General features: G+C 44.8%; 1 protein-coding gene across 7 annotated transcripts in view; it reads left to right on the top strand.

Moving 5' to 3' along the window:
• The window catches only part of LNX1 (ligand of numb-protein X 1), a 179,213-nt gene that overhangs the window by 100,705 nt on the left and 54,385 nt on the right, over positions 1 to 24,123 (top strand). For 2 of the 7 annotated variants that reach the window (XM_054823892.1, XM_054823889.1), the window contains exons 1-2: positions 4,605 to 4,693; positions 9,004 to 9,484. In XM_054823892.1, the coding sequence (XP_054679867.1) occupies positions 9,099 to 9,484 (386 nt within the window). In that variant the 5' untranslated portion in view covers positions 4,605 to 4,693; positions 9,004 to 9,098. Of the gene's footprint in view, positions 1 to 4,604; positions 4,694 to 9,003; positions 9,485 to 12,454; positions 12,534 to 13,023; positions 13,409 to 24,123 lie in introns of those variants that run through there. The other 5 variants (XM_054823891.1, XM_054823890.1, XM_054823895.1 and 2 more) reach the window with 3 other exon arrangements.

The raw sequence follows: 24,123 nt of genomic DNA, 5'->3' as shown, positions 1-24,123 counted from the left end.
GAGACCACCATCCAGCTGTGCCTTCCATCTACCCCAAGCATGACCACCCCCTTTCCCTGCTCCCCAGTACCCCCTAGCCCCTTACCCTTGCATACTGGCAGCAGCTTGCAGTCACACTGAGGGTCGGTTTTCCCCCCAATGCACCAGGGTCATGGGGAGTTTTGCTGTGCTCTTTCAGCTTCGCCAGCTCGGAGAGGAGCTGAATGATGCATGATGGATGAAGGGGTATCTTGCTTTTCTCAAAGAGACTGGGTACATTTGGCCTTGGGAACGTAGTAAAAAGTGCATCCACTCATTAGGAAGCCAGAAAGCAAGGGGCATGCCTAGGGAGAAACATTTTTATTCAGGTAGGTACCTTTGTCGATGGTATGGGCTGTCTCAGTGCCTGTGTGTGGTAAGGCATGGAAGCTGGAAGTGGGTAAAGGAAGCTTTTGGATTACATATTGGGGTTCAGTGACAGAAGAATTAATGAACACTATTCCTCTGCGGCTTTGTCTAATATGGTGTAGCTCCAGCATTACTTTTTCGTGAGGGCTGGCTATGCGTAGTTGCTTTTTCCTGCCTGTCTTTGTTGATATCCAGTACGGTTTGGGTTCACCCTGCAGCCTTGCTTTTTGTGGGAACATTAATTTTTTTCTCTCTCCTACCCAGTCACCTATTCTCATGGTAATTGTGATAATTTAATGTATATGGAGGCTTCTGCCATTCTGTCAGAGTGGGCTGAAATTGAAAAATGGATCCAAAAGGTAATGGGGAGAAAAAGAGCAGGGATGAACAAGGATATTCACAGAGACAGAGAGAGGAACAAGGGCAGAACTGCCCTATTTCTTTAGGAAACAGGGTAGAAGCAATGTCACAGAGTTAACAGCAGGAAGTAAATTTGTGCTGAAGGTGCAGAGCATTTTTATTTTATTTTATTTTATTTTATTTTATTTTATTTTATTTTATTTTATTTTATAGCAAATGCATTTTATTCCAAGTTTTGCCCTTTACTCTGTAGTAGCAAAGATTTGTGTAATGTCTCCCTGTTGCGATGTACCCAGCGTGGGTCCGTATATGCCTGGGGGCTGCCTGGATTGAGGAGCACCTAGCTGGAGCACCCCATAGCTCCATAGTGGCCCACAGGCTCACATTTCCTTGCTCTGAAACACAGGAGGAGAGTGGGCAGACGTGTGTCCCCCATCGCAGAGACACACCTGTAGCAAGGACCGGGGATGCACTCCCTCACGCTGTTGCACCCCTTCCTAGCTACCAGCATCTTGAAAGGCAGCTGGGGCACGCAGTTATCCAGCCACACAAATAGAGTTTTGTGATTTGGTCAGATGGCTGAAAGCAAGCTTGGGGTATTTGTCAGGTTGCCAGTCTTGCCAAAGTCAGCCAGAGCAATCAGTCAAATAAGAGCAGTAACGCACCTTTTGTTACATAACTAGCCGTGCAATTTTATAATTTAGTATGTAACACGCTGATGGCATTTATTATGTCAATTAGGATGAGTGCATGTTTAGGAAGCACTTTAGAAGTCAATTATTGCTCACATCGTCTTGCTTCGGCCACATGATTGACTTCCTTTGAGCAGGCAGACCGTGTGCCTTTGAGAAGCAGTTACCACAGCCTGCCCATTTTGCTACTACTCGTCTTTGCTCTTGGAGCCTGAGCTTGCAGGTCTGCCATAAGCTGTCGGTCCAAGTCTGGGTTTACTGAACTTTGAAAAAAAGCAAGAAACAGAAATTATTACCCCAACCAACGTAGTCTTTGACAACTAGAGGCATGCCAATAACAAGCCTTCTCAGAAATCCTACCTGCTGCTAAGGTGAGTTCATTCACAGGACGTGTTCCTTGTAGTGTGGGTAGGTTAACCTGCGGATATGTACTGTCTTATTCAAATCTGCTTTTCACTCAAATCTTGTCCAGCTGTTCCTAATATTCTCAAATTACTTCTGAGCTGAATTTTTTCGTTTTAACATGCTGACTAAAGTTTTGTATCCATGAAATCATCAGAAAGAGCAATTCAGGTTTGTGTGGGCATGCAAGAGAGACAGATGAAAAAGCAGAATATATTTCCATACATTCCTAACAGACGTTTCAGATACATAACTCCACAACAAAAAACTTTTTCCAACATTGGTTTATTCTGTAAATTCCAGCATGAGCCACAGAGAAAACCAATTTTTTTCAAGCAATCTGGTTCTGGTTTTTGAAGTTATTGTCCGTGCAGGCACAGTATGACATTTCTGTTAGGTTTCACAGCTTGAGCTACAACTTAAAAAGTCGGGGTTATTCACCTACTGTACTGTACTGTTGGATTTTTCTATTCAGTTGGAAATGTCTTTCATCACGAAAGGCTCTGCAAAGCGCTTTCATTGTTATAAGCTCTGAGAAGGACTTTTTGACTAATAATAACAACTTTGAAAAACCAGCTGTCTTAGAGCTGGGGCCAGGAAGAGGAGAGGGTTTGGAGCTCCTGTTTGTTGTCTCAGAGACATTCTGTACTGATGTACTGAACTTTTAAATACAATTATTTTCCTCTAAGAGCCAGCCTTAACAGTATTTCCTGTAATCTTAAAAGTCAAGCTGAATTCTTATCTGCTAAATCGATATCTCCGGGATCCCCAACTCTTCTCCAGCTACTGACTTTTACCTGGAGGTATGCATCTCACCTCTGGCTATAATAAATCCCTGTTGGAGATGGTCTACTACTGATTACCCCTCAGGCAGAAAGAAAACATTGTGACTTTTCTATAGGTAGAACAAATTTAAAAATAGGGGGGAGGAGGGAAAAAGAGAGAGAAAGATGTGATGATAAGGTTTTAGGCACCTTAGTGTTCCATAACATTCCTTTGAATAAAGTTTCAAATGTAGGCAGACTCACCCCTTTGGCCTTACGTGCAGCTATGCCAAGGTTGGTGCAAATTATTATATGATATTTTTTAGCCAGATCTTTGGAATGTGAATCACTGTATTTTTGGATGAAAAATACTGTATAATAGGTATTACTGCAGTATGTGTCACTCTATAATATTTTCCACAACTGTTGTCTAATGTTGTGGAACAAACAGGCTGCCCAATGGCCTCCAAGCTAAGTACTATCTTGAACGGTAAAGGCAGTGTGATCTATAAAAAGCTTCAATCAGAGAGGTGTGGTTAGTACACAACATGATAATGGAAAAGCTGGGAGGCCTGCTATCAGGGAACGTAGTTTGATGAAAGATAATAAATTAAAACAGCGTTAAAATTTCTCTAACTAATGGCAAATAGTTTTGTGTAAGCATTCAACCTGATGCCTCATTATAAAACCCTGAATATGAAATAGGTGGAGTGATTTTGTAACCTGGATTGTCACAGGAGTAGTAAGGGCTATGGTCTCCCCGGTATCGTCACAGCTAATCCTGCATAGCCTGCGGGCTTTGAGCTTTTGCTGGAGGGTGAAGGAGGTCCCTCTGCTCCCTCCTGGCTGTGATCCACTCTTGTCCCGGGTGTGGGCGAGCCACTAGATGGGGACAGTGCTCACATCTCCCGATCTGCCCACACCTACCCACTGGCAGCTGGGCTGAGGCGTCCTTAGAGAGCTAACTCTGTGACTCTGAAAGGGACCAAGTCTCCTAGCAATTTTATGTGGGTATTTTTTAACATCGACAAGATGGCAGTCTCTGGGCTCTCGGTAAAACAAGCTGAGTATCAAGAAAGGCAGATGTTGGCTGCAGCATGCTCACAGCTAGTGTGATGAAAGGAAGGCCAGGTAAAAGCATCTCTGAAAGAACAACGAGTTCTAACTTTACTTAGCAGCCAGCAATGCTGCTGTCACGGAGCGGTTTCCTTTCACGCCTGCAGACCAGCCCCTTTGGCCATACGGTGCCATGCTGAACTGCATTAAAGGATGGCCGTGACTCATTTAGAGGTGCCCAGTCACAGGAGACAACAGCCCATACAGGGGCTGGGGGAGGAACGCAGCACAACTTTGTTATCACAGCATGGCTGAGGAGCACAACAGCTCTATCAGTAGTACCTCTGCCTCCTGCAGGGTTGTGTGGCAGAGAAACAGGGCAGGAAAAGGCATCCCCTTTTAATCAGCGGATATAGGATTTGTTATGCACATGCTTGGAGTCAAAAAATAAAACAGGAACATTAATAAAATATGTTACTTAAATACACAGAGAGAAAACCAAACAAAACGAAACCAAAACCAACTAATATTTAGCGATCTGACTGCACTATTCAGAATCCATTTTCCCTTCGCATGCTGGCCACCCTTTCCCTTGACTGAGGATTTTGTTATCCCCAAGCCATGCTACTTCAGTTAGTGGAGCTAAATTCCTCTACCTGTTTAGCAGCTCATCTGTGTCACTCCTTCATTTTCAAGTGATGCCCATTCACCGCCTTGTCTTTCACCATTTGGGATTTAAGCCGGTTGCTGCCCTTCCAGGCTCCCTGTCACAGTTTCTCTGGCCTTTAGGCATCTGTTTATTCCTTCCTGTGTTAGCCGCTTCCTCACTATCTTTCATCACTTAATTCTTTCTCTTTTAGCCTTGGTTACTCATTTTTTCCTACCTGAAGCTTCTTCCATGCTACTTCCAAGTGCAGCCTCCTGAACTGCTGGGTTAATATTTGACAGCGTGGCTGAGCAGAGGTGGTGGGGCTTTGCCACTCTGCTCGGCAAGCCCTCTCTTGCCGCGCTGCTGCCAGCGTAGCCGTGACGGTAAGTCAGGATTTAAGCTTAATGTTGCTTAAATGCTTCATCGGGTTGGGACAATCATGGGCTTGGCTGTGCAAGGGGATGAAAGGGATTCTCTCTAGCTATTTTCCATGTTTAGTGCCCGTGCTTTTTGTCTGGGTTTTCTTTGCTATTTTCTTAAACACTGCAAATTCCCAAGCAGCGAAGACCCGTAAGATGCAAATTCCTTCAAATCAGTGCAGTCTGTTGGGTAACTTTTTACAAAAATGTGTTACCGTGATACTGGCTTTCACTGTGGTCACAGCCCTGGGAGATACTTCTTGCCTTGATGTGACCATTCTCATTCCAGCTGGTGGCTGAAAGCTTGACAAAATGGATATCCAGGATGACGGTGTTCTGCCTTCATCATTTGCACCATATCCCTGTGCTTTAGATCCGTGCCTTGGGCTGGAGCTTGATTTGCTGCTGTGTCACAACACTGTGAAATTCTTACAAATCAGTATTTAATTGCATTTATCTAAGCCAAGCTGTGCTAGGCACTGTATAATTATACTAAATCTGAGACCCAAGTTTTTGGAAACTTCCCGCACAGCAGCGAAGCGGGAAACACTGGCGTTGTCTTCTTGGGCATGGCACCACCACCATGTCTAACAACAGCTCCTCCTGCCAATCACCCATGCAGCCACTGCTCCCTGTAAATACGCCTCTCGCTGTAAGCCAGCATGAGGCTGTTAAGGTGACATCCTCGCCCTGCTGAGTTGCCAGTGGTGTTAACACTGACTGCAGATGGATGTAGGATGCCTCTCCCCCTATTATCCCCTCTCCTCTTCTCCCAAGCACGGGCCTCAAAGAAGAGGCGTTCAGCCAGGTAATTGCCTTTTTTCACTTAGCTATGGTTTACCATCTACCTGTACAGAGTTCCTTGCTCAAAGTGTGTTTTATTATTCATGGTTATCAGAAGAAGTACAAATATGCACTGGTTATCAGCGGGTCAATTTTAAATCCCCTTTTCCCTCTCTTCTGCATTTTTCAAGAGGGACCGTTAGCAAAGCTTAACACCAAAGCTTTAAGCTTCCTAAAAAGACATGAAATTAATTATGTAGTTTGTTATGACAGCACATAAATGTTATAGATACAAATGACTGCAAACATTACAAACAACATCTGCCTCTGACCGAACCTGTGCAACAACTCCATCGCACGCCCTCCGTGCTAACTCCTGTGGAGGTATAATCACTTCCCAAGGACAGACAGCGATCATTTCATTGCTTGATATGTCCAGCAGTTTAAGAAGGTTCATTGTGGGTGAACATGGACCAGATTAGCCAGAAGAGGGTGATAGATTCCTCCCCCCCAAAAATTTATGTTATTATCTCATCTAAATTTTCTAAGTGATAGAGGACATCAGACTTGAATTAAGTCCTAAAAATTCAATGCTTGTTACTAATTAATGTGGATGTTTTTGTTTCCCTGTGATGTAGCAAGTATTTGTAATTTACGTAAACATTGTAAAATTCAGGTACAGCTCCCCACACGTGCAGTTTTTCACTGTTAACTTTTTCATTGTTAACATGTCAGGTTCACAGAGCATCCGTGATGTGGCCAGGACAGTTTGGCTTTGCATCCGCTGGGGCTTCCCTCATCATTTTTGCTGCAGCAGAGCCTGGCCTGAGGGCAGCGATGCCTCTCTCCATTGTCAATGCGGAAATAATTATAGTCACTTCAGAGCTGTAGCACTGTTTCCAGTTGTACCTAATTTGTATCAGGGGAGTTGATGTGTTGTTGTACATGGGGGAGGAGTGGTACTTTCAGGGTTAGGGGGCCATTTGGATGCCCGTGCTCCTATCCTGTGGGGTGCTCCTGCCTCAGAGCAGGGCTTCAGGTCCAGCTTTCAGCAGGCTTGCTGATGGGAGCCATGCATTGGGTCTCCTGCCAGCAGAAAGCAAGAGTTTCTGTTCTTGGGAACATCCATAAGGCCACAAAATGTTGGGGTTGGCCGTATTCTGGTGTGTGGTGCACGGGGAGGGCACACACGTGGGTCCACCTGTGTGTGCTGGCACAAGAGGACATGGCAGGAGACTGGAGAAACAGCATCATATTGCCTGGTCCCCTGGTTGCCCCAGGTGGAAGGCATTTTGAAAATGTAGGAAAGAACAAAGTTCATAAAGCAATGCTAATTTTCTCATGTTTTTTGGATTTCTAATTCATTTCATGGCTATTTTTAAAGCCATAATCCTGCAAATTGCCACGCTGCATATTGTCACTCTTGCAAGTGGCCCTGTTGACTTCGGATGGGCTCCCTCCATGAGCGAGGGATGCGGAGATCAGCTGAATGCTCTCCCTCTCGCTCTGTGAAACACAGCCACTTGTAGATCAAACACCAGCTCGTGACCACCCCACTTCATCGAGAGGTTTGCTAAGAGCTACCTACCAGGAGTCACTTGCAGTGCGCAAACAGTCCCCACCTCAGCTTCGTGATCATCTTTTCTCTTGTTTCATTTTGCTGTGAGTCACCTTAGTAGAACCAAATAATACTGGGTTTAATTCCTATATTAAGATGATAGCAGGTAGAGCTATTTCCTGCACTATAGAAAGATGTTTGTTTCTTCATACAGAGCCATTCATAAAGCTCTGGTGAATATTTTTGCAAAAGGAGACATTTGCCACAGTATAGAGTACTTTAAATATCTGCAAGAATTCTAATAGGCAATGTTCTTAATTCAAATGAAGCTACTGCTAATCAGGAGACAGAGCTCATGCAGAACTTAGTCTTGCAAACAAAAAATATTATTATACAGCCACTTAGTATAATTGCTACATAAGAATAGGATCTAGCAAACCATTGAAGTGATTGTTTGACATTTAAGCATCTGGTTAGAGTTAGTGGGGCTATCATTTTACCTTTATGTCAGAAAAACCTTGCTGTGTTAAAGTTTAATTTCTCAGGTTTAGAGCCCATGAGCTTTGCATAAAAATAAGGGTTTATTTTATATGAAAATGTGCTCTGTCATAGTCAGATTTTTTTTTTTTAATTCTTTCCCTCATTTGCCCTCAAACGTGGGTGTCTGAGGCTGACACATTGTCTAAGCAAATTAAGTCAAGCTGGAAGCAAGGGTACAGTGTTACGGCAGAGCAGCAAATAAGATTTACATTTTCAAGGAAAAGTAGTAATTAGGCCATTGCATATTTTATATCTTCATGTTTATTTTCAAAGCAGTATATCAAAATAAGCATAGATGTAATGAGACATAAGCGTTCCAACGAGCAGTTGGGGTTCATCAAGTAAAAAATACAAATTACTCTTCAGTTTTGCTGCCACCCACAGAGTTTACATCTTTAAAATACCAGCAGGCAGGTGCTGTGGGCAGAGCTAATTGGGTCTGTAGTTAAGGACATACTGGGTTTCTGTAATACAAATTATGAAGGGAGTAGGCCTAATTTTGAGTGATACAGTACTTGGCATTGTGTTGTGGACTTCAGCGCGTGAGGTATTTGGTGCTTTGGGAAGTAAAATAAAGTTTTGAGCTGGTTATGCTGGTGCAGTTGGTTATAACTGCTTGACCTGAGGTATCCAGAGCAGTACCATGGGAGGATAAGCAGACGAGCTTTGAATGCAGGGTCCCAGGTCCCTGAGGCAAGACGGCGAAGATCTGAACTCTCCCCAAAGTCCATTCTTGCTGTCTGTAACGCCATTGTGCAGAATGTAAAGGATGGGGTCTTGTGTTCGATGGCTTTGAAAATCAGAGAGACCCATTGCTGCTATGGGAAGAGGGTGGTTTAGATGGTTTAGACTCCAAAAGTGTCCTCCCTCCAGCTGCGCGTACAGTGTCTGTACGCTGGTGTGTGTTGGGTGAAGTTGCTGCTCTCCCTCGCTGTGCTGAGCAGGCGGTTTGGGCAGTAACCGTTATTCTTACCTGTATTTCTGCATACAGTCTTGCAATGTTTGCCTACACGTGATGATGCTTTTCTAGCAGAAGTAATGTGACCACAAAATCAGCTGACTGGAACTGCAATTATATGCTCATTTAAGGTTTTTAACCTTATTGTTCATTTAAGGTTTTTAACCATTAAATGCCTGTAGTATTCTTCCTATTTTGATAGCTTTCTTTACAGTGAGAGTAATTGTGTAAATTGAGCTAGATTTAAAAGAAAAGAAGTCCCTGGAATTAATGCTCTCTTTCTAAATTTTTTTTCACTTCTTTTCTTTACCCTCCTGTCCCAAAGATGCAATCCATCCCTAAAACCTGCTGGACTACTTCATATCCAGATACATACTGTAAGTACGGTAAGAAAAACCAACCCAGAACATAACCCTTTGGCTTTCTTCCCCACAGATCTGATGGCACACAAGCCTCGCTGTGGCTCTCACAAGTAGAAAACAGGTCGGGTATTCCCGTCTGCCCTCTTTTGAATTGCATCAATTCCGATTATGAGCCAGAAAGAAGAAGAAATGGAGGACAGCTCCCTGCCACTCTGTGTCACCTGCGGCCAAGCGCATTTACCGGAAGAAAACCACTTGTACAGCTACACCGAAGAAGTAGATGATGATCTGATATGCCACATTTGCCTGCAACCTTTGCTTCAGCCATTAGACACGCTCTGTGGTCACACCTTCTGCACAGCCTGCCTTACAAACTTCCTCGTGGAAAAGGACTTCTGCCCCATGGACCGCAAGCTTGTGATTCTCCAGACGTGCAGGAAGTCCAGCATACTAGTGAATAACCTCCTGGACAAGCTAATGGTTAGCTGCCCTTTCACAGAACACTGCTCAGAGGTCGTGCAACGCGGTCACCTCGAACAGCATTTCCAAACCCAGTAAGTTGTTGCTGATAAACCCTTTTTTCATTCTTTTTCTTAAGGAGAGGAAAAAATATCTTCAATTAGTGCTGATTAAAATAGACAATTAAAATAAAGAAAGATTTATAGGTTTCATTCCCAAAGAATGCCTGCGGTATCATGAATTTAGAGCTGAATTTAGTCCATTTATTTGACAATATCTCTTTTTTTAGAATCAAATGTATTCAAGGTACTTGATGCTATCGTTAGCAGTTCTGGGTGGATACCTTGTGGTTAGCTGCATAATGGAAGTGTGTATTTAGTCATCCGAAGAGATCTGTGAGTTTTGGGAAGCTGAGCTATCATAAATATTTTAGTAGTACATTAAGGGTTTTATGATTGCCCTTTCTTCAATCTTTTTTTGAATCATAAATGACCTATATGAGAAGTAGAGCAGAAAATATTCTGGTTTGGTATTGGTCTTTGGAGCCGAGTGCTCCTTTCTTCCAGGTAAGCACTCACCGCACCGTGGGGCTCGCAGAGCCCAGGCTTCTCCAACATGGTGTGGAAGGCTGGAATCCCCCTCCAGGTTTACCTCTCCTGATGGCCAGGACGCCCTGTCTCTCACCTCTGGGAGAGACATCTTCAGGGAGCACTTTGGTTCCTCTGCAAGGAGAGAACTGGTGATGGACGATCCTCTGTTTTGCAGGGTAAAAGCACGTGCTGCTGCTTTTGTTTTACGTCTGTCTTTTAAAAGGAAGGCAGAAGAGTAAAGAGAGACATTCAGGGCTGTGATTTCTGATGGCAGGCAAATGCTTTGGCATAGTCCAGGTAACAGCACCTCGGATTTGAGGTGTTGTGAGGGTCTAAGAGATGCCCTTTTTGTGGCCTGTATCTGTTGTCCAGTGAAATGACTTCCTCTGAGGTTTGCAGGTGTGTCATGTTCCTAGGTGTGTGCTTCTGCCTGTGTGGTGCAGAGGAAGCCCTGGGTGACCAGCACAGGGTTCCAGGCTGCTGCTGGGGACACATTCCTGCACAGACATGGTAATGCTGAGGGTCAGAGCATCCCTGGTGAGCCAGAGCATGTTCGTGTGGCTGCAGGCTTCTGGGTCTTGAAGCCCGTAACTGGAAATGGCTCTGAAGCCTGCCATTCAAACATGTCCCTGTCTGAACCGGAGATCTCATTTCCTAAAGCACCTGGATTCTTGTGAGGAATTAATTCCCTTAAGATATTCACTGACGTTATGTCAGTTTAACCAACCAAAAAAGTACCCATTTTGCATTACTAAAACTGAAAAGGATCCCATTAGCAATAAACCCTTTGCAGAGGGCAAAAGCTCACTTTACACATGCTAGAGGCTGGGTGTTTGCGGATTTGGGTGCCCTTGGCCCACCAAGTTGTGGACTTGGCTTTCCCTCTTGAGGTTGCTGCTGTCTCATGGCATAAGAGGCGGCGGCAGCAGCCTCCCACCCAGGCCAGCAGTGATCTACAAGGTTAGCTTTCTGCTGCTGAGGGAAAAAATTAGAAAGGTTACTTATAACTTTCTCCCTTTGGTCAGTACTTCTCTGACATGCCTCAAATACGGATTTCAATAGTTATGCAGGTAAAGGGACTGACAGTCTGCTGTGAGCTGGTGTCACTGAGGTTATGTTTCTGTACAGATTCCAACCACAAAATCTTGATTCCCTAGTGCAAATACCCTTTCCCTTTGCTATACAGATAGCTGATTGTAATGTATTTTAGATCCTCCTTTTTGCCTTCATTTTTCTGAGATGATGGAGCTGTGGCCATAGAACTAGCAGGAACCACCCCCTCCCCAATAATGTGTTTTTTCCACAGAAGCCATGCAACTAGCACAATTCCTGATTTCTAGTGTTGACTCTCCTACACGGACATGTGTAAGTCACTCCAGTGTCTTGGGTTTTCCTCCTTGAGGTAGTAGTAAAGAAACCCTTCACATGAATGCCTTGCAGAATTGCAGTGTTGTAAACCATGATTTGATCCTGCAAAAGCCTGGCAAGTTTTATTCCACTGCTTGTTACTGAATGTCCATAGCCTGGATTTTCCCCCCAGGATCTTCAAGATCCTACGTCTCTGGCTCACCTGGCCTGAGCCCAACCAGGGGTAGGAGGAATTGCCTTAGGAACATGTTCCCACAGCCTCTTGCTGTTCCTCGTCAGCTGTGCCAGGCTTCCCACACCAAGTCCCGGCTTAGAAAACCCAGAGAGCAGGGGACTGGAGGAGCAGAGCAGTGAGGTCCCTTCCCATCCAACCCTAAAGCCTCTAAGGCAGTGCAGTACACGGCAGTGCTACGTAGGCTGGGCGGCTGCTTCTTTGCCACTCGTGACATGGAATCTCCTTCCTCGGTGTGGAGGACTGAGTTACCTTAAGGCCAAAGGGCAGAGGCAAAGGAGTAGGAAATCATGGGGAACCTTTGCTGCTGGGGGGGTTCAGCTTTCCAGGGGGTGGCTGGTGCAACCTCATTGGAATCCCTACCCAAGGGAAGAATTAGGAGAGAACTTTCTGACTGACTCTGAAAGAGGGACTTCTGTAAACTTGTGCTTGCAGAGACTGTGCAGTACCTTTAATTTTTTAAGCACAGCATTAATTAATTATCACCAAAGGTATGCCTCTGCCTAATTTTGTTCTCAGAAGTGCAGAAACCTCCCTCGCCATCCCACCTCCAACTCACGGCAGGGCAGGAGAGGAGAAGGGCGTTGTGCTCTTCAGGCACCAGCTCCAGCGTGCTCAGGCACAGACTGAGCAGCCTGAGCTGATGCTGTTCTCTTTAACTCTGGTGAATCAATAGAGGAGAGAGAAAGTGTGCGACTTTGCTAATCAAAAAAATAAAATAATAATCATAAACAACCCGATGCCTGTGGCAAGAGCAGCTCTGAGTCCATCTGAAATCTTGACTGAACGTGATCTGTGTTCTCAGTGAATAAATTACAGCAGACCCTGCTAGAGTCACCAGGGCAGTCAGCAGTCCTCGCATTTCTTGCATGATTCAGACTCAGACCAATCCTGGTTCTCAGAGAGAAAATGAAAGCTTGCCCTGATCAGAGACGAGGTCACTGATGGAACAAGGTGAGTTTGCTGTTTTTTGCTTTGTTATTGATGAGAGAACTTTTTTATTCTTTTTTTAAACACTGGTTACCACGGAGTAGTCCGTTAAAAGCATCCTTATTTAAAATGTTTGCTCTTGCATCCTTCAAAAATAAAACAACCAACCAACCCCGAGAAGAGACATGTCCTTGGATTATTACATGATTTATGTTTGCACAAAAACATCTGACTGGATTTGGGGAATTCAGACTGAGATGCAAACAGCCAGCAGTTGGCTGTGATCTTTTGTGGTGTTTTACTTTAAAAAGGTGTGGTCTTCTGATATCGCCTGCTTCAAAAACTCCACGGGGGGCATTTTTTTCCCCCCCTTGTCAGACAGCTACACCCTTGCGTGATGCAGTTTAGCCTGTAACCCATCTGCTTGTGGGCAGTGATGTAAATGTACCAGCTGCCTCTGAAGAACCACTCTGAATCCTGCAGGAGGCAGGTCTCTTCCCCGAGCATCGCTCTCCTCTGCAGCATAAGTCACTGTCTCGCCAACCACGCTGTGCTGTCCCTAAACCCTCACATCTACCCATCCGAGAGTCAGATCGAGTAATCCTCTTACAGGTCAATGATTTTTGCAGTGTAGCTTCGTTTAAGGGATTTAAGCTCGATTCATAATGTGCTACCATTGCGTTGAAATGGAAAGGCTCTCTTAGAAGGGGCTTGGCTGGCACAAAAGCTTCACGTTGTGTGTCCCACCAGCACAGAGAGACAGTTGGAAGGAGGAAACCTAGCAGCAGTGCCAGCCCTGCACTGAAAATGAAGGCTCTCCTGTTACTGGTCCTACCTTGGCTAAGTCCTGCAAACTACATAGACAATGTGGGCAACCTGCACTTCTTGTACTCCGAGCTGTGAGTACGCACAGTCGCGCCGGTGTCGTGCTCTCTGTCTGTCTGTCTCACCTGAGCGGCGGGGACTTGCCACGGGTGTTTTTGGGGGTCTGTTTGTCTGCCTGTCTGTCTGTGCGTGTGTGTACGTGCGAAGAAAATCCCGCAACGTCCTGCCAACAGCTTCAAACCATGCTGCGAACTAGCTGCTTCCCATCCGGAGGGCTAATAATAGCAGTATGTCCCCATTGCTTTCTGCTTTGGAAGCAGCCGAGACATACCGAGTGAAGCTGCCTTTTTCCTTATCAACTTGCTTTTCTGTGCCGATGTTTTTGGTGGTTGTTGTGGGGTTTTTTTTGTTTTGGTTTGTTTTTTTCATTTCTGAATCTGTGTCTTTTCTTTACTTGCCATAAATAGCTTTGCAGGGGAGCTGGGCATAGAGGAGGGCATCAGGATAGACACCCCCGGTAGAGCGCTCTCTGTGTGTACATGCATAATGTTCTGTGTGTAAAGCTGCATGCCTGTAGCAAAACGCTGAGAAGCTTTTCACCAGAAATAATTCACTTGAGACGGGAAAGAAATTTCCTGTATTTGCGTTTTTGCCCACAGTGGAATGTTATTTTCTCTATAACACAAATTCAAATGTAGCAATCCATGCATATATCTTCACGTCTTAAAAAAAACACCACCTCAAACAACCACGTAGCTGATCTTTCCAACCCATAACACAAATATTCTATGTATCGTCTGTAAATGATACTAGTTTAATTTGTGTTTGAATGTTATTGTTCTAGTTAAGAGGGCTTTCATGAATAGAAATAGATATTTGTTCCAGTATGCTTTAATTAATTATGTTTTGTTTGTGTTTTAACAAATTATAAACTCCAAGATCTTCCTTGAGATAATGAATGAAACGGCTAATTCTGCTCAAAAATGAAAAATTACTGTATTGTGCCTACAGTGGGCATGTTTTTGTAACAGTTGTGATTAGTACCAATGAGACTAATTTCCAAATGATTTTGTCTCTACTGTCAGACAAAAATAGCAGTGTTTTGCAGAAACAAAAAGTCCCCTTTTGAAATCCTTGTGTGATATGCATGGCAGCTATTAATAATTTAGTCACGCTGCATACAACTGCTCAGGATTTCTGTATGCTATAGGTGTTTTTAAACATTTAACAAATCTGGTGTCGGGGGTTGCAGCTATGCCCTCATTTTAATTTACTCACATTTTGTTTAAAAACATAAATTTAAAAAAAAAAGAAACACAAAACCAAACAAAAAGCAGTTAAGCCAAGCAGGCTACAGGAGCAATCAAGCTCAAAACAGAGCAGATGAACATTTATGATGGAAACAATGGCATCTGGGACATCTAGTTTCCAGGAAAACAAACTGGTGAGATTAATCAGAGCACAGGCGCAGACGCAGCCTACTTGCTTTTCTTGGGGAATTCAGGTTCACTGATTCTCCCAGGGTAAAGGGCTACGATGTACGGTAGCTATTTGTCTCTTATTTATTTAGCCTTCTAACCCACAGAGATGTTAGTCTCGCTGGATGTCGGCAGTTTTTCTTCACTGAGTGGGTGTGGGCTGGGGCTCAGACGTGCATCTTTGGTTGTCAGCAATGGGAGGTGCACGTCTCCTCCCCAGTGCCCAGCCCTGGATGCTACCTGGCACCGGGAGCCGGTTCTCAGGACCTTGCACATCTCTCTCTCTCTCTGGCCGGGGCAGCAGGAAGTAGGATTTGCTGGGGCTGACATAATCCAAAAGGGCACTGGGCTGTTTGAGCTCTTTTTGGGAATTTCTCCTCCTCCTCCGCATGTATTCAGTGCCTCTGGCTGCTGCTGGATGCCGCACAAGGCACTGATGTACTAATCTGTGGGATGGATTCAAAGTCCTCTCTAATAGCAGAGGTTGAAAGAGAAAGAGGAATACTGTTTTCAGTCCTGTTTAATCAGTTTATATGAGTGTTACAACCTACAGGTTGCTACTTTGGTTGCTCAGGCACTTGTATGCAGGACATTTTTCATGCAAAGATTTGTGAGTGGGACAGCGTGAGCACTGATTTCCAGGACAGCCTGGCACTTGGGGCAACAGGTTTACTGAACCAGCCCTTTTGTGACCCAAAGCCCACAGATGCAGCTTCATAAATCCTTCCCCACAGGCAACTGAAAAGCTACCACCACGTGTAGCATATCTGATGGCTTGTCCCACGGCTCGAAACAAGACCGTAGTAAGCGGAAAACTTTTCATTATCATGCTATCTTTGGTTGCTGGCCAGTACAAATACTGGCCTTGGTCAAGACTCATTATTTTTTTGGCTGGCAGCCACCAGAGATGCCAGCCGCAGGGCAGGAGGGGGTTGGCGGGGCTGCGAGCAGCCAGGGAAGAGCTGGAGGACCATGGGGGACACGGTTACTGTCACTGATGCCGGCGCAAGAGAGAGAATAAGAGCACTGGGATTCACACTGCCCTCCTGCTCATACAGCCCATCTCTTCCCTTCTACCCCGTTCAAGCAAAGGTTAGGTTATTCGTGTTGCTTTGGGGGGTTTGCTTTGGTTCGAGGGCATTTTTTTTTTTTTCAGAAGTGCAGAATGGGCAGCGTGGGGAATAGAGATTACAGTATAGCCCAAAGCCTGTCTGGAGACGCAGGCTCTGGAATCTCTCTAAGAAATGAAGAGATTTTAGGAGAGTCAAAGATGAGAAATGAAGTTGTGGAAAGGCTGTGTCATATCTTTTCCCTTCAGCTGGGTGCCACACGGGTAGGAACGAGAGATGTGTGGATGTCTTACAGTGACACTTGATGGGATGGTTGTTGGGTGCTGCTATTTTTAGTTTTCTGTTAGCAGTCTGATAATTACAGGTACTCTCAGCAAGCAAATACATATGTCCTGACACTGTCACCTGCACTAAAACCACTTCCCTGGCCACTGCCTGTTGTCTCTCCCTTGCTCCCAGCAAGATCTCAGCACAGATGCTCTTCTTGTCCTTCTTGCTCTTAGCCAAATTGTGAAGAGCAGCCAGAGTTCAGCCAGGGTGCTCCCTCCTGAGGAGAAGCCCATGGAAACACCTGGCAGAAGGACAAGAGAAATCTGTGAGGTCTCCTTCGCTGAGCCTTTGGAAGCTGGTGGGATGTAGCCACACCAGCCCAATGGCTCTCAGCATTTTAAGGGTCTGTGAGGTCCTTGAGATGCACACAGTCCCAGTCCAGGGTCCATGCCTTCTCCTTTATATCCCCGTAAAGCTGCTTCAACAGGCATCTGCTCTCTTTCTTTCTTATCTAAGATATCTTCAGAAAGGAAATACTTGCCCAAGCATTCTTTTGAGTCAGGGTATGTTATTCCCCTGGTTTAAAAAAAAGCCGTGTGGATGGAGAGGCAGCCTATGGCCACTGCAGGAGGCTCTCCCAGGGGTGAAGAGCCAGTGGCACCACCCACATCGAGGGATGCTGACCTCCATTGCTATCCCTCTCACTTTGAAGCAGGACCTGTGCAGCAGGGTATTTCTCTTTAGAAGTATCTTCTGCACTTTGGCATCAATAGGCCACTTCTAGAAATAAAATTATGAGGGAAAGGAGGATGTGAGACTAGGTGATGAATAACCTCACTTTGTCCCTCTGAGGACCTCAGTCACGTGGAAAATGTGGGGTGGTTTCCAACCTAATCCCCCTTCGACACGTGGCCGTGCTGACCGAGTGAGCGCCAGGGAGGGTGCCGGGCATCGCGTGTGCTCAGCACAGGTTGAGCGCTGGGGAGCCTGTGGCAGCCGTGCTTGCTGGCACTGCTTCCCTCCAAGGATTAAACAGCTCCTGGCCTTAGTCACTGCTGGTAATACACCAGCTAGATCCAACTCACTAATTTGAATCAAGCCATTTTTAAAAAAATCTATCGTTTGTTCGAGTGAAATGCGCAACCTACTCCCGCATGCAAAAAATTACTTCTCTTTTTCTTACCCTTCTTGGGTTTTATGTGAAACAGTCAAAGGGATCTCACCAAATTAACTGGCTCAAGTTTCCCCATATAACTTTTATATTCTCTTAAATTTCTAAACAGCACTTTGGGATGGAATAGCCAGTAAAATTTTGTTTCTCTGTTCATTCCATTTAAAAAGAAGAGGCGCAAGTGCCAGCTGTCTCCCAGTGTCCTTGGGCATGTCTTTTTTTACAGTAAATACAATTTAGGTCAAGTTATTAGGTGCACCCTCCCGCCCCCCTACCAGCACTGAGCTTAAGCATGCAGCCGATTTCTTTAATTTCTGTTCAACTCAGTGGGGAAACTTGTGTCTGGCTGCGAGTCTGTCCTTGTGAAGTTAGCTGCATGGAGACTGGGCAGTGCAAGGCACACATTATTTGTGAGAAAATTGATAAGCCTGGAGCGCCTTTCGGGCTCGAGTGTTAGTCCACTGCAGAAGCCATGTGTTGGCCTCCTTACTCTGTGCAAAGCTGCGTGCATGGAAATCTGTGTCAGAGTTAAGCTGTGAGGTTAATTAAAGCTGAAAATGTTGGAAAGCAAGGTTTGAATGGAAAGAATCTTGAATGAAAATATAAATGAAATATTTGGAATACCTGCATTAAATAGCCAGGACAAAGCATGCTCGGATAAAATGTGAAGGTTCTTTTCCAGTGTACTAGAATTGGATGCCTCTCAGGGAAAGCAGAATTGAGGTGAATTAAAGCAGAAAGGCATGGGTGCATCCAGGGCTGCCCATTGGTTTTACCCCTATGCTATAGCCTCACAAAGGGGCCAGGGTGGAAACATGGCACACTCTGGCATCTTGCGTAGAAGCAAGAAATATCTCAGTTCCTGACTCTTCCTGTCTCCAGTATCCTCTTTGGGAAAGCTTCTGAGCTGGGTATTATCTTACATCCAGTCCGGGCAGGTACTGTGGTGCAGGGGAGCAGCAGGCACTGGGCACTGTCAGGCTCCCTTTCTGTTTCTCCCCAAGCTCTCCGCAAGGGCAGCAGATCCTCCCAGGAGCTGGTTTTCCTTCAGACTTCTGGGATCTCTCCTAAAATCTCCCACAACAGCTAGTGTCACTTCCCCAACCTGTCCCCTCCTTGCCTTGTGTCCGACCGCACTCCACCAGCTCCCCTGGCTCCTGGCGCACAGTGCCGAGTCAGTGGGAGCCTTTGAGACTCGTGTCCACCATCCCCAGATCCTCAGACTTCATGTCAGGAGGACGCTGCAGCCAGGGCTGAGTTTGGCTGCTGTGCTCTGTGGGTTTCGTACAAACGAGCGAGGTAGGAAGCTGTTGCCAGCACAAATCCCTGTTGTACCAATGACGTGCAAAGGGGGAGGCAGTGGCAAGGATTTAGGGAGCAAGCAGCAAACCATCCCTCATGCTGCCACAAGCCATACTGATTGGGAGCATAAATGCCAGCCAGAGGAAGGAGTTTATGTGAGAATTTCAGTTTAAAAAGCAAAAGGTCATCTTCTTACACTCAACTTCATATTTCCAGCCCTTAGAATTGCACAGTAAAGCTTGACATTTTAGTAGAAATGTGGCCTGAAAGCCTCCAAGCAGAAGCCCATGTAGGTGAACTGCAAATACACTGTATTATTCTTAGAAGTACAGGAGGAGTTTTAGTCTAAACTCATGGTGTTGAGGTGCCCAATATGAATTTTCTAAATACATTAGGTGTTGTATTCAGGAGTGTTTGACACAGACTATGCTGCCAGCACAGGAGGTGCAGCAGAAGGTGGTTGTTTCCACTGACCACGACCATTGTAGGTCCAGTCACTCTTTGACCAAGGACTAACTGCACCCTGCCAAATATGCAATGTTTTCCCCTTAGCAGCACAGAAGGGTCCGGGTCTCATCCCCACCTTCTGCCACCCTTTCCCAGAGACGGTACTGTTTTCTGCCTGCACATCCCACCTGGTTCCACAATCCGGGTTAGAGAGGGCTGCATTTTCATGGCATGAGTAAGTGTTACTGGTTAGCATCTTTTTCCCCAGCGCTGTGATTCTAGGTGCAGAAATAAATTTGCCTGGGACAGCTCCAGAAACCAAAAACCCTTTGAGAGCTTTAAGAATTTGTTGATTCTGCCTGGGAATTTTGTGTGTAATGAAAGTTGGCATTTCAGTTATACTTTGAGAAAGATCTTATTCCTTCTGTGCATGCATGAAACTCGTCTTTACTCCATTCACAGCTACCTACACACTTGAGATCAGAATTAGACCTTTTCCTCTGCTGGCACGTTTTCTCATGGCTGAGCCTTCTCACACCTTTGGAAAAGGCTGATGTTGGACAATGTCAATCTCAACAAACACATTTTGTTGCCAAAAGTAAAACCTGAGCCAGCCAAAAAAAGTGAAACCCTGCCAAGCTGGAAAGGCAATGCAATAATTATGGTTGGCAGAAAGGTTTCTTTTCATGAATGAGTTATGTCTCAGTTATGTCTGATTTTTGTGTAGGCTGCTCAGAAGAAGTGTGCTCACATGCCTTGCCCAAGTAACAGGAGCATGGACGGGGCAAACCTCATCCCGCTCAGAGGCTGGTTCTGGGATGGGGACCAGAGAGGCAAAAGCACTGGGGGAGCCCCGGATGGCCAGTGGCGTAGGAGGAAGGAGTGAGGTGATGGGAGTTGCAGGATGTCAGTGGTTACTCACAAGCAACAGACTCATTTCTCATCTGACATTAAGCCACGCAGGCCGTATGCTGCAAGTTTGGCCGACCTCCGCATCTCTCTGACAATTAACCTAGTTTAGCACTGGCACTGGCAGCATGACAAGGATATTTTTCCTTGAGCTATTTCTCTTGACAAATCTGGCAGAACTAGGCTGTCCTGCAACGCGAGGATAAACACTGCTCTTGCAGAGCTCTTATGCCTGTCATAGCTTAAATCCTGCTCTGAATGCTGGTTCTGACATCAGCTGCAACACAGCTCGTTCCACTGTAGGGAAGCAGACTTGTAGGTCTGAGGGTCATTTTGTTTTTTTTTAACACTCTTGACCTTTTGGGGGAATCTGCCTTCAAGATCCCCAGACAACAGAGCAGCCAGCTGCGTTTTGTGACCTTCTCCATGAGCAGAGCTATCGTTCAGGGACTAGAACTGATTTGCTGCATCTTGGCATGTGACTGCATGTCCAAACTGCCCCCCCGAGCCAGGTAGTGAGTGGGTGCATGAGGATGCCAACAGCACAGGACACAAAAGCAGGGGCAACATTGGAGTAATAGCATAGCCTGTGTGATGGCATAGATGTGGCTGCTTTTGGTATTCCAAAAGGACGGTCCAGGCTGGCCCCTCTGTGTTGAACTGGTACCTCAATGGAGGTGTCTGTTAGTCAGTGATGTGTCGTATATCATGACTAAGACCCCACTGCTACCGAAGGTTTCCTGTCTTGGCACTGAACTCTGTTTTGGGATTAAGAATGTGAACTTTTTTTTTAAACATCTTAGAAAGTTTAATTCATCCCTAGGCCTCAGCAAAGTTGCAGCTGGTGAAGACTGATTTTAGCCAGTGAATCCTTGGGCTCTCTTTAGAACATGCTTTATCCATTCATATAATTTATTAATTGACAACAGATTCTGAATATAGATTGAAGCAATTTCAGAAGCAACCTAGTGAAAAGGCTGGAGATTGCAACAGATGCTGTACAACTTTTACATAAAAAAAAAAAAAACCCAAACCTGTGAAGCATCCATAACTTCTACATATTGTACAACATGTCCTCCCAATATGAAGGAAAAGAGGCTGACTGTAACAGTAGGCAAGTCAAGCCATATTTCTAGGAAGTTTCTGACTCCTTTCTGTTGAATTTCTATTGGCAGCACCGTCAAACTTTATTGATAAAGTCTTGTTCTTCTCAGCAGGGCAGACAAACAATCAGATTTGTAACGATCACACATAGCATTGACTGTGTCTGCTCTGGTATTAATTCTCTCTTCTTTTCATCAAGACACTGAGCTGAGTATAATGTATACCTGAGTGAGGAGGAAACAGCCACCATTGACTCCTCTGTCCTTGTGGAGTTGTCTTGCTCCATGACATTGCTGTGACACATGGCATGAAGTCAGGTTAAGACAAGATATTTGCAGTTGCTGGAGACATGCTTATTTTTATATTTGCTCTTCTACTAACTCACTGCATATTATTTGCTTAAATAAATGAATAAAATGTCTTTAGTGGTATAAATTCCAGCTACAAAATTTGATCATCACTGTATTACGTTGGGATTTATTTTTCCCTCCTGGACTCTCTTGAAATCATGTTGGGAGGAAGCAAGTGTTTTAGGTCAGCAAGTCATTTCATGTGCATAAATTGGGAAGCTTATACCTCTCTATATATTAGGCACTGTAGTCCCATCATTCTCTAGACAGTGTGTAATATATTCTTAATGTAGAATTTCAATAATTTAGTAACCTCTTAAATAGAGGACGAGGGGAATCTGACATGCTCTAAGGATTGTATTTTCCTCTCTCCTCTGCAGAACTTAGTGAACGGATAAGATTAGCAGACTGGTGGCCTCGTTATGTTTTGTGTTTTATTAAGAACAGACAGTACTATTTTTGAAAGCATATGTCTGATATTTTCTTTTCTCCTCCCATAGGTGATAAGCATTACTGTTATATGTTATTTTTAACATTCAGTTAGCACCGGTGATGTCCAACTGTTTCTAACCTTCCTTCCCATGTAAAATGAATAGTGGAATGGTTTCACAGGAGCATCCACAGAGGCCCTTTCACTTGCGTATTTTATAACTCAACAGTATGAAAGGCCAGAAAACATCCCACATGGAGAAGGCTTTTATGGAGAGGAGATGGGCATGATTAACCAAATCTGTCGTGTGATCCACAGGAGACCACTGGAAGCAGAGAGTACACTGTGCTGCTGCTCCTATATGAGGATGTGTAGGTTGATATGGATGAGCAAGGCTGTTTCGCTTGATATGTATGAGCATCTCCTGCCAAGAGGCTAAATTGCAGTCAGAAATAAGCACTGTATATGAAGAGCACATGTTACAACGCAGCCCTTCGCCAAACAGGTTTTGCAGTGGGAGCAGGAATCCCAGGAGGTGGTTGCGACTTGCTCCGAAAGGAGCCTTGCCGCTGGTTCTGGTTTAAACATTTGGCATATCTCTCCTTCGAGCATTACTACCTGGTTTGTAATTACAGCAGGAAGACGGCACTGTCGGAGAAAGCATGAATACAATTCTTTCCCAAATGCAGTGTGTATACGCTGGTGTTTCTTTTTTGCTCTTGGCACTGCTGTGGTTGCAGTTGTCGTTGGAATCTGTTGTGGGGATGAGCATAGTTGAAAGTGCCAGTTGCTGCTACTTTGCCCTAACCCAGACTGTGATGGAAATAGTGATACTAGTAATATTAGTAAATCAGTCTAGAAATGCTAAGAAGATCCTGCCATGGGTGTCCAGTGGTGGCTACTGCAATCCAAGCTGTCCTTGTGCCCCCCGGCTGTGACCCGGGCCCTGGCATAGGACCGGCAGAGTCCTGCGCATCCTGCCCCGGTGTTGGGGACATGCTGTGTTCTGCACATCTGCTTTCCACCTGCTCTGTGCTTTTGTGCATCAAGCATATGGCCATAGAAATGTACTTTCCTTGGTGAGTGTCTGTAAATTTTCTCAATGTCCATTTCTAAATTGTGTTTAAATTTTGGATATCTTGATGATTTTTAGTGGACTGAGTGTGCGTCATTTCTAGCAAACATGCTGCTTCCAGTTTCTTCCCTCAGAGGAGATTAAATTCCAGTACATTCTTGTTTTATCCTTCCAAGGCATGAGTGTAATGAAGTTGGACAGTAATGGTTGCTGCATTTCACTTTTTTTCTGCTGTTTCCCCAGTGGTCTAAGCATCTGTAGGTTCGAAGACGCTTACGGTTACGGTCTTTGAGTTCAAAATAAATCAGAAGAGAACAGACCAAAACAGGACAGAGCATTTAATAAGATGTATAGTGTACGTATAAACTTGCACTTAATATGTTAAGCTGACAAAGCAAATAAATGCAAAGTCCCGCAGATCAGCCTTTTTTGTAATCTAGGTTTGAATAATAGTAACATGACTCAAGTGAACAAAAGAAATTTATAAAGGGAGGCCAAGACCAAGTAACCCTCTTCTAGAGCTGATGAACTGTAATCCATACCAGAAATTTCCAAAATGTGTTTGCTCCTGTTCCACCTACCTCACAACACAATCTGCACAGTCTGTTTTCCCTTCCCTTCCCTTCCAGTCCCTATTCAGCAGATGCTTAGTTATATCCCTCGTATTTTTGCTAAGTCAGTATGGTAGAGAGGTTAACAGTCACTTTCTTAAAGAGAAAATGCATTTCACAGATTTGTGATGGTCTCCTTGCTTTTTGTTAAGGTCTGCTAATTGTTGTTCAGATCTTCCTGTGCTTCGTGTCTCCTCTGTTTTTCAAATCCCCAGCAAATAGAGGTTGACATCCAACACAAAAAATACCATGGTGATTTTGTGCCCTGTGATGCTTTATACCACCAAGAGAACTCAGAGCTGACAGCATGAAGGTTTTTGTTCTGTGATGAGAGAGCTTGATTTGCTTGCATGTTGAGTAAAAATAACAGTTCACTCTTAAATAGGTGTTTCTCTTTTTGCAGTGTTACATAAACTCTCTTGACACTACCCGCCAAGTGCAAATTGGTTGCTTCTGCCCTATATATGTTTTGAGAGAAGATGCAGGTTTGAAACTCTTCAAATAGGGATCTTTCTGTTGGTTCCCTTGACATGACTTGTGATGCTCATTCAGTCTCTGTCATCACCAGTGCC

The sequence above is a fragment of the Grus americana genome, chromosome 4 (genome assembly GCF_028858705.1).
Source record: "Grus americana isolate bGruAme1 chromosome 4, bGruAme1.mat, whole genome shotgun sequence".
NCBI classification, from domain to species: Eukaryota; Metazoa; Chordata; class Aves; order Gruiformes; family Gruidae; genus Grus; species Grus americana.
The sequence above is the reverse complement of the archived record's forward strand: the minus strand, read 5'-3'. Positions and strand labels throughout refer to the sequence as shown.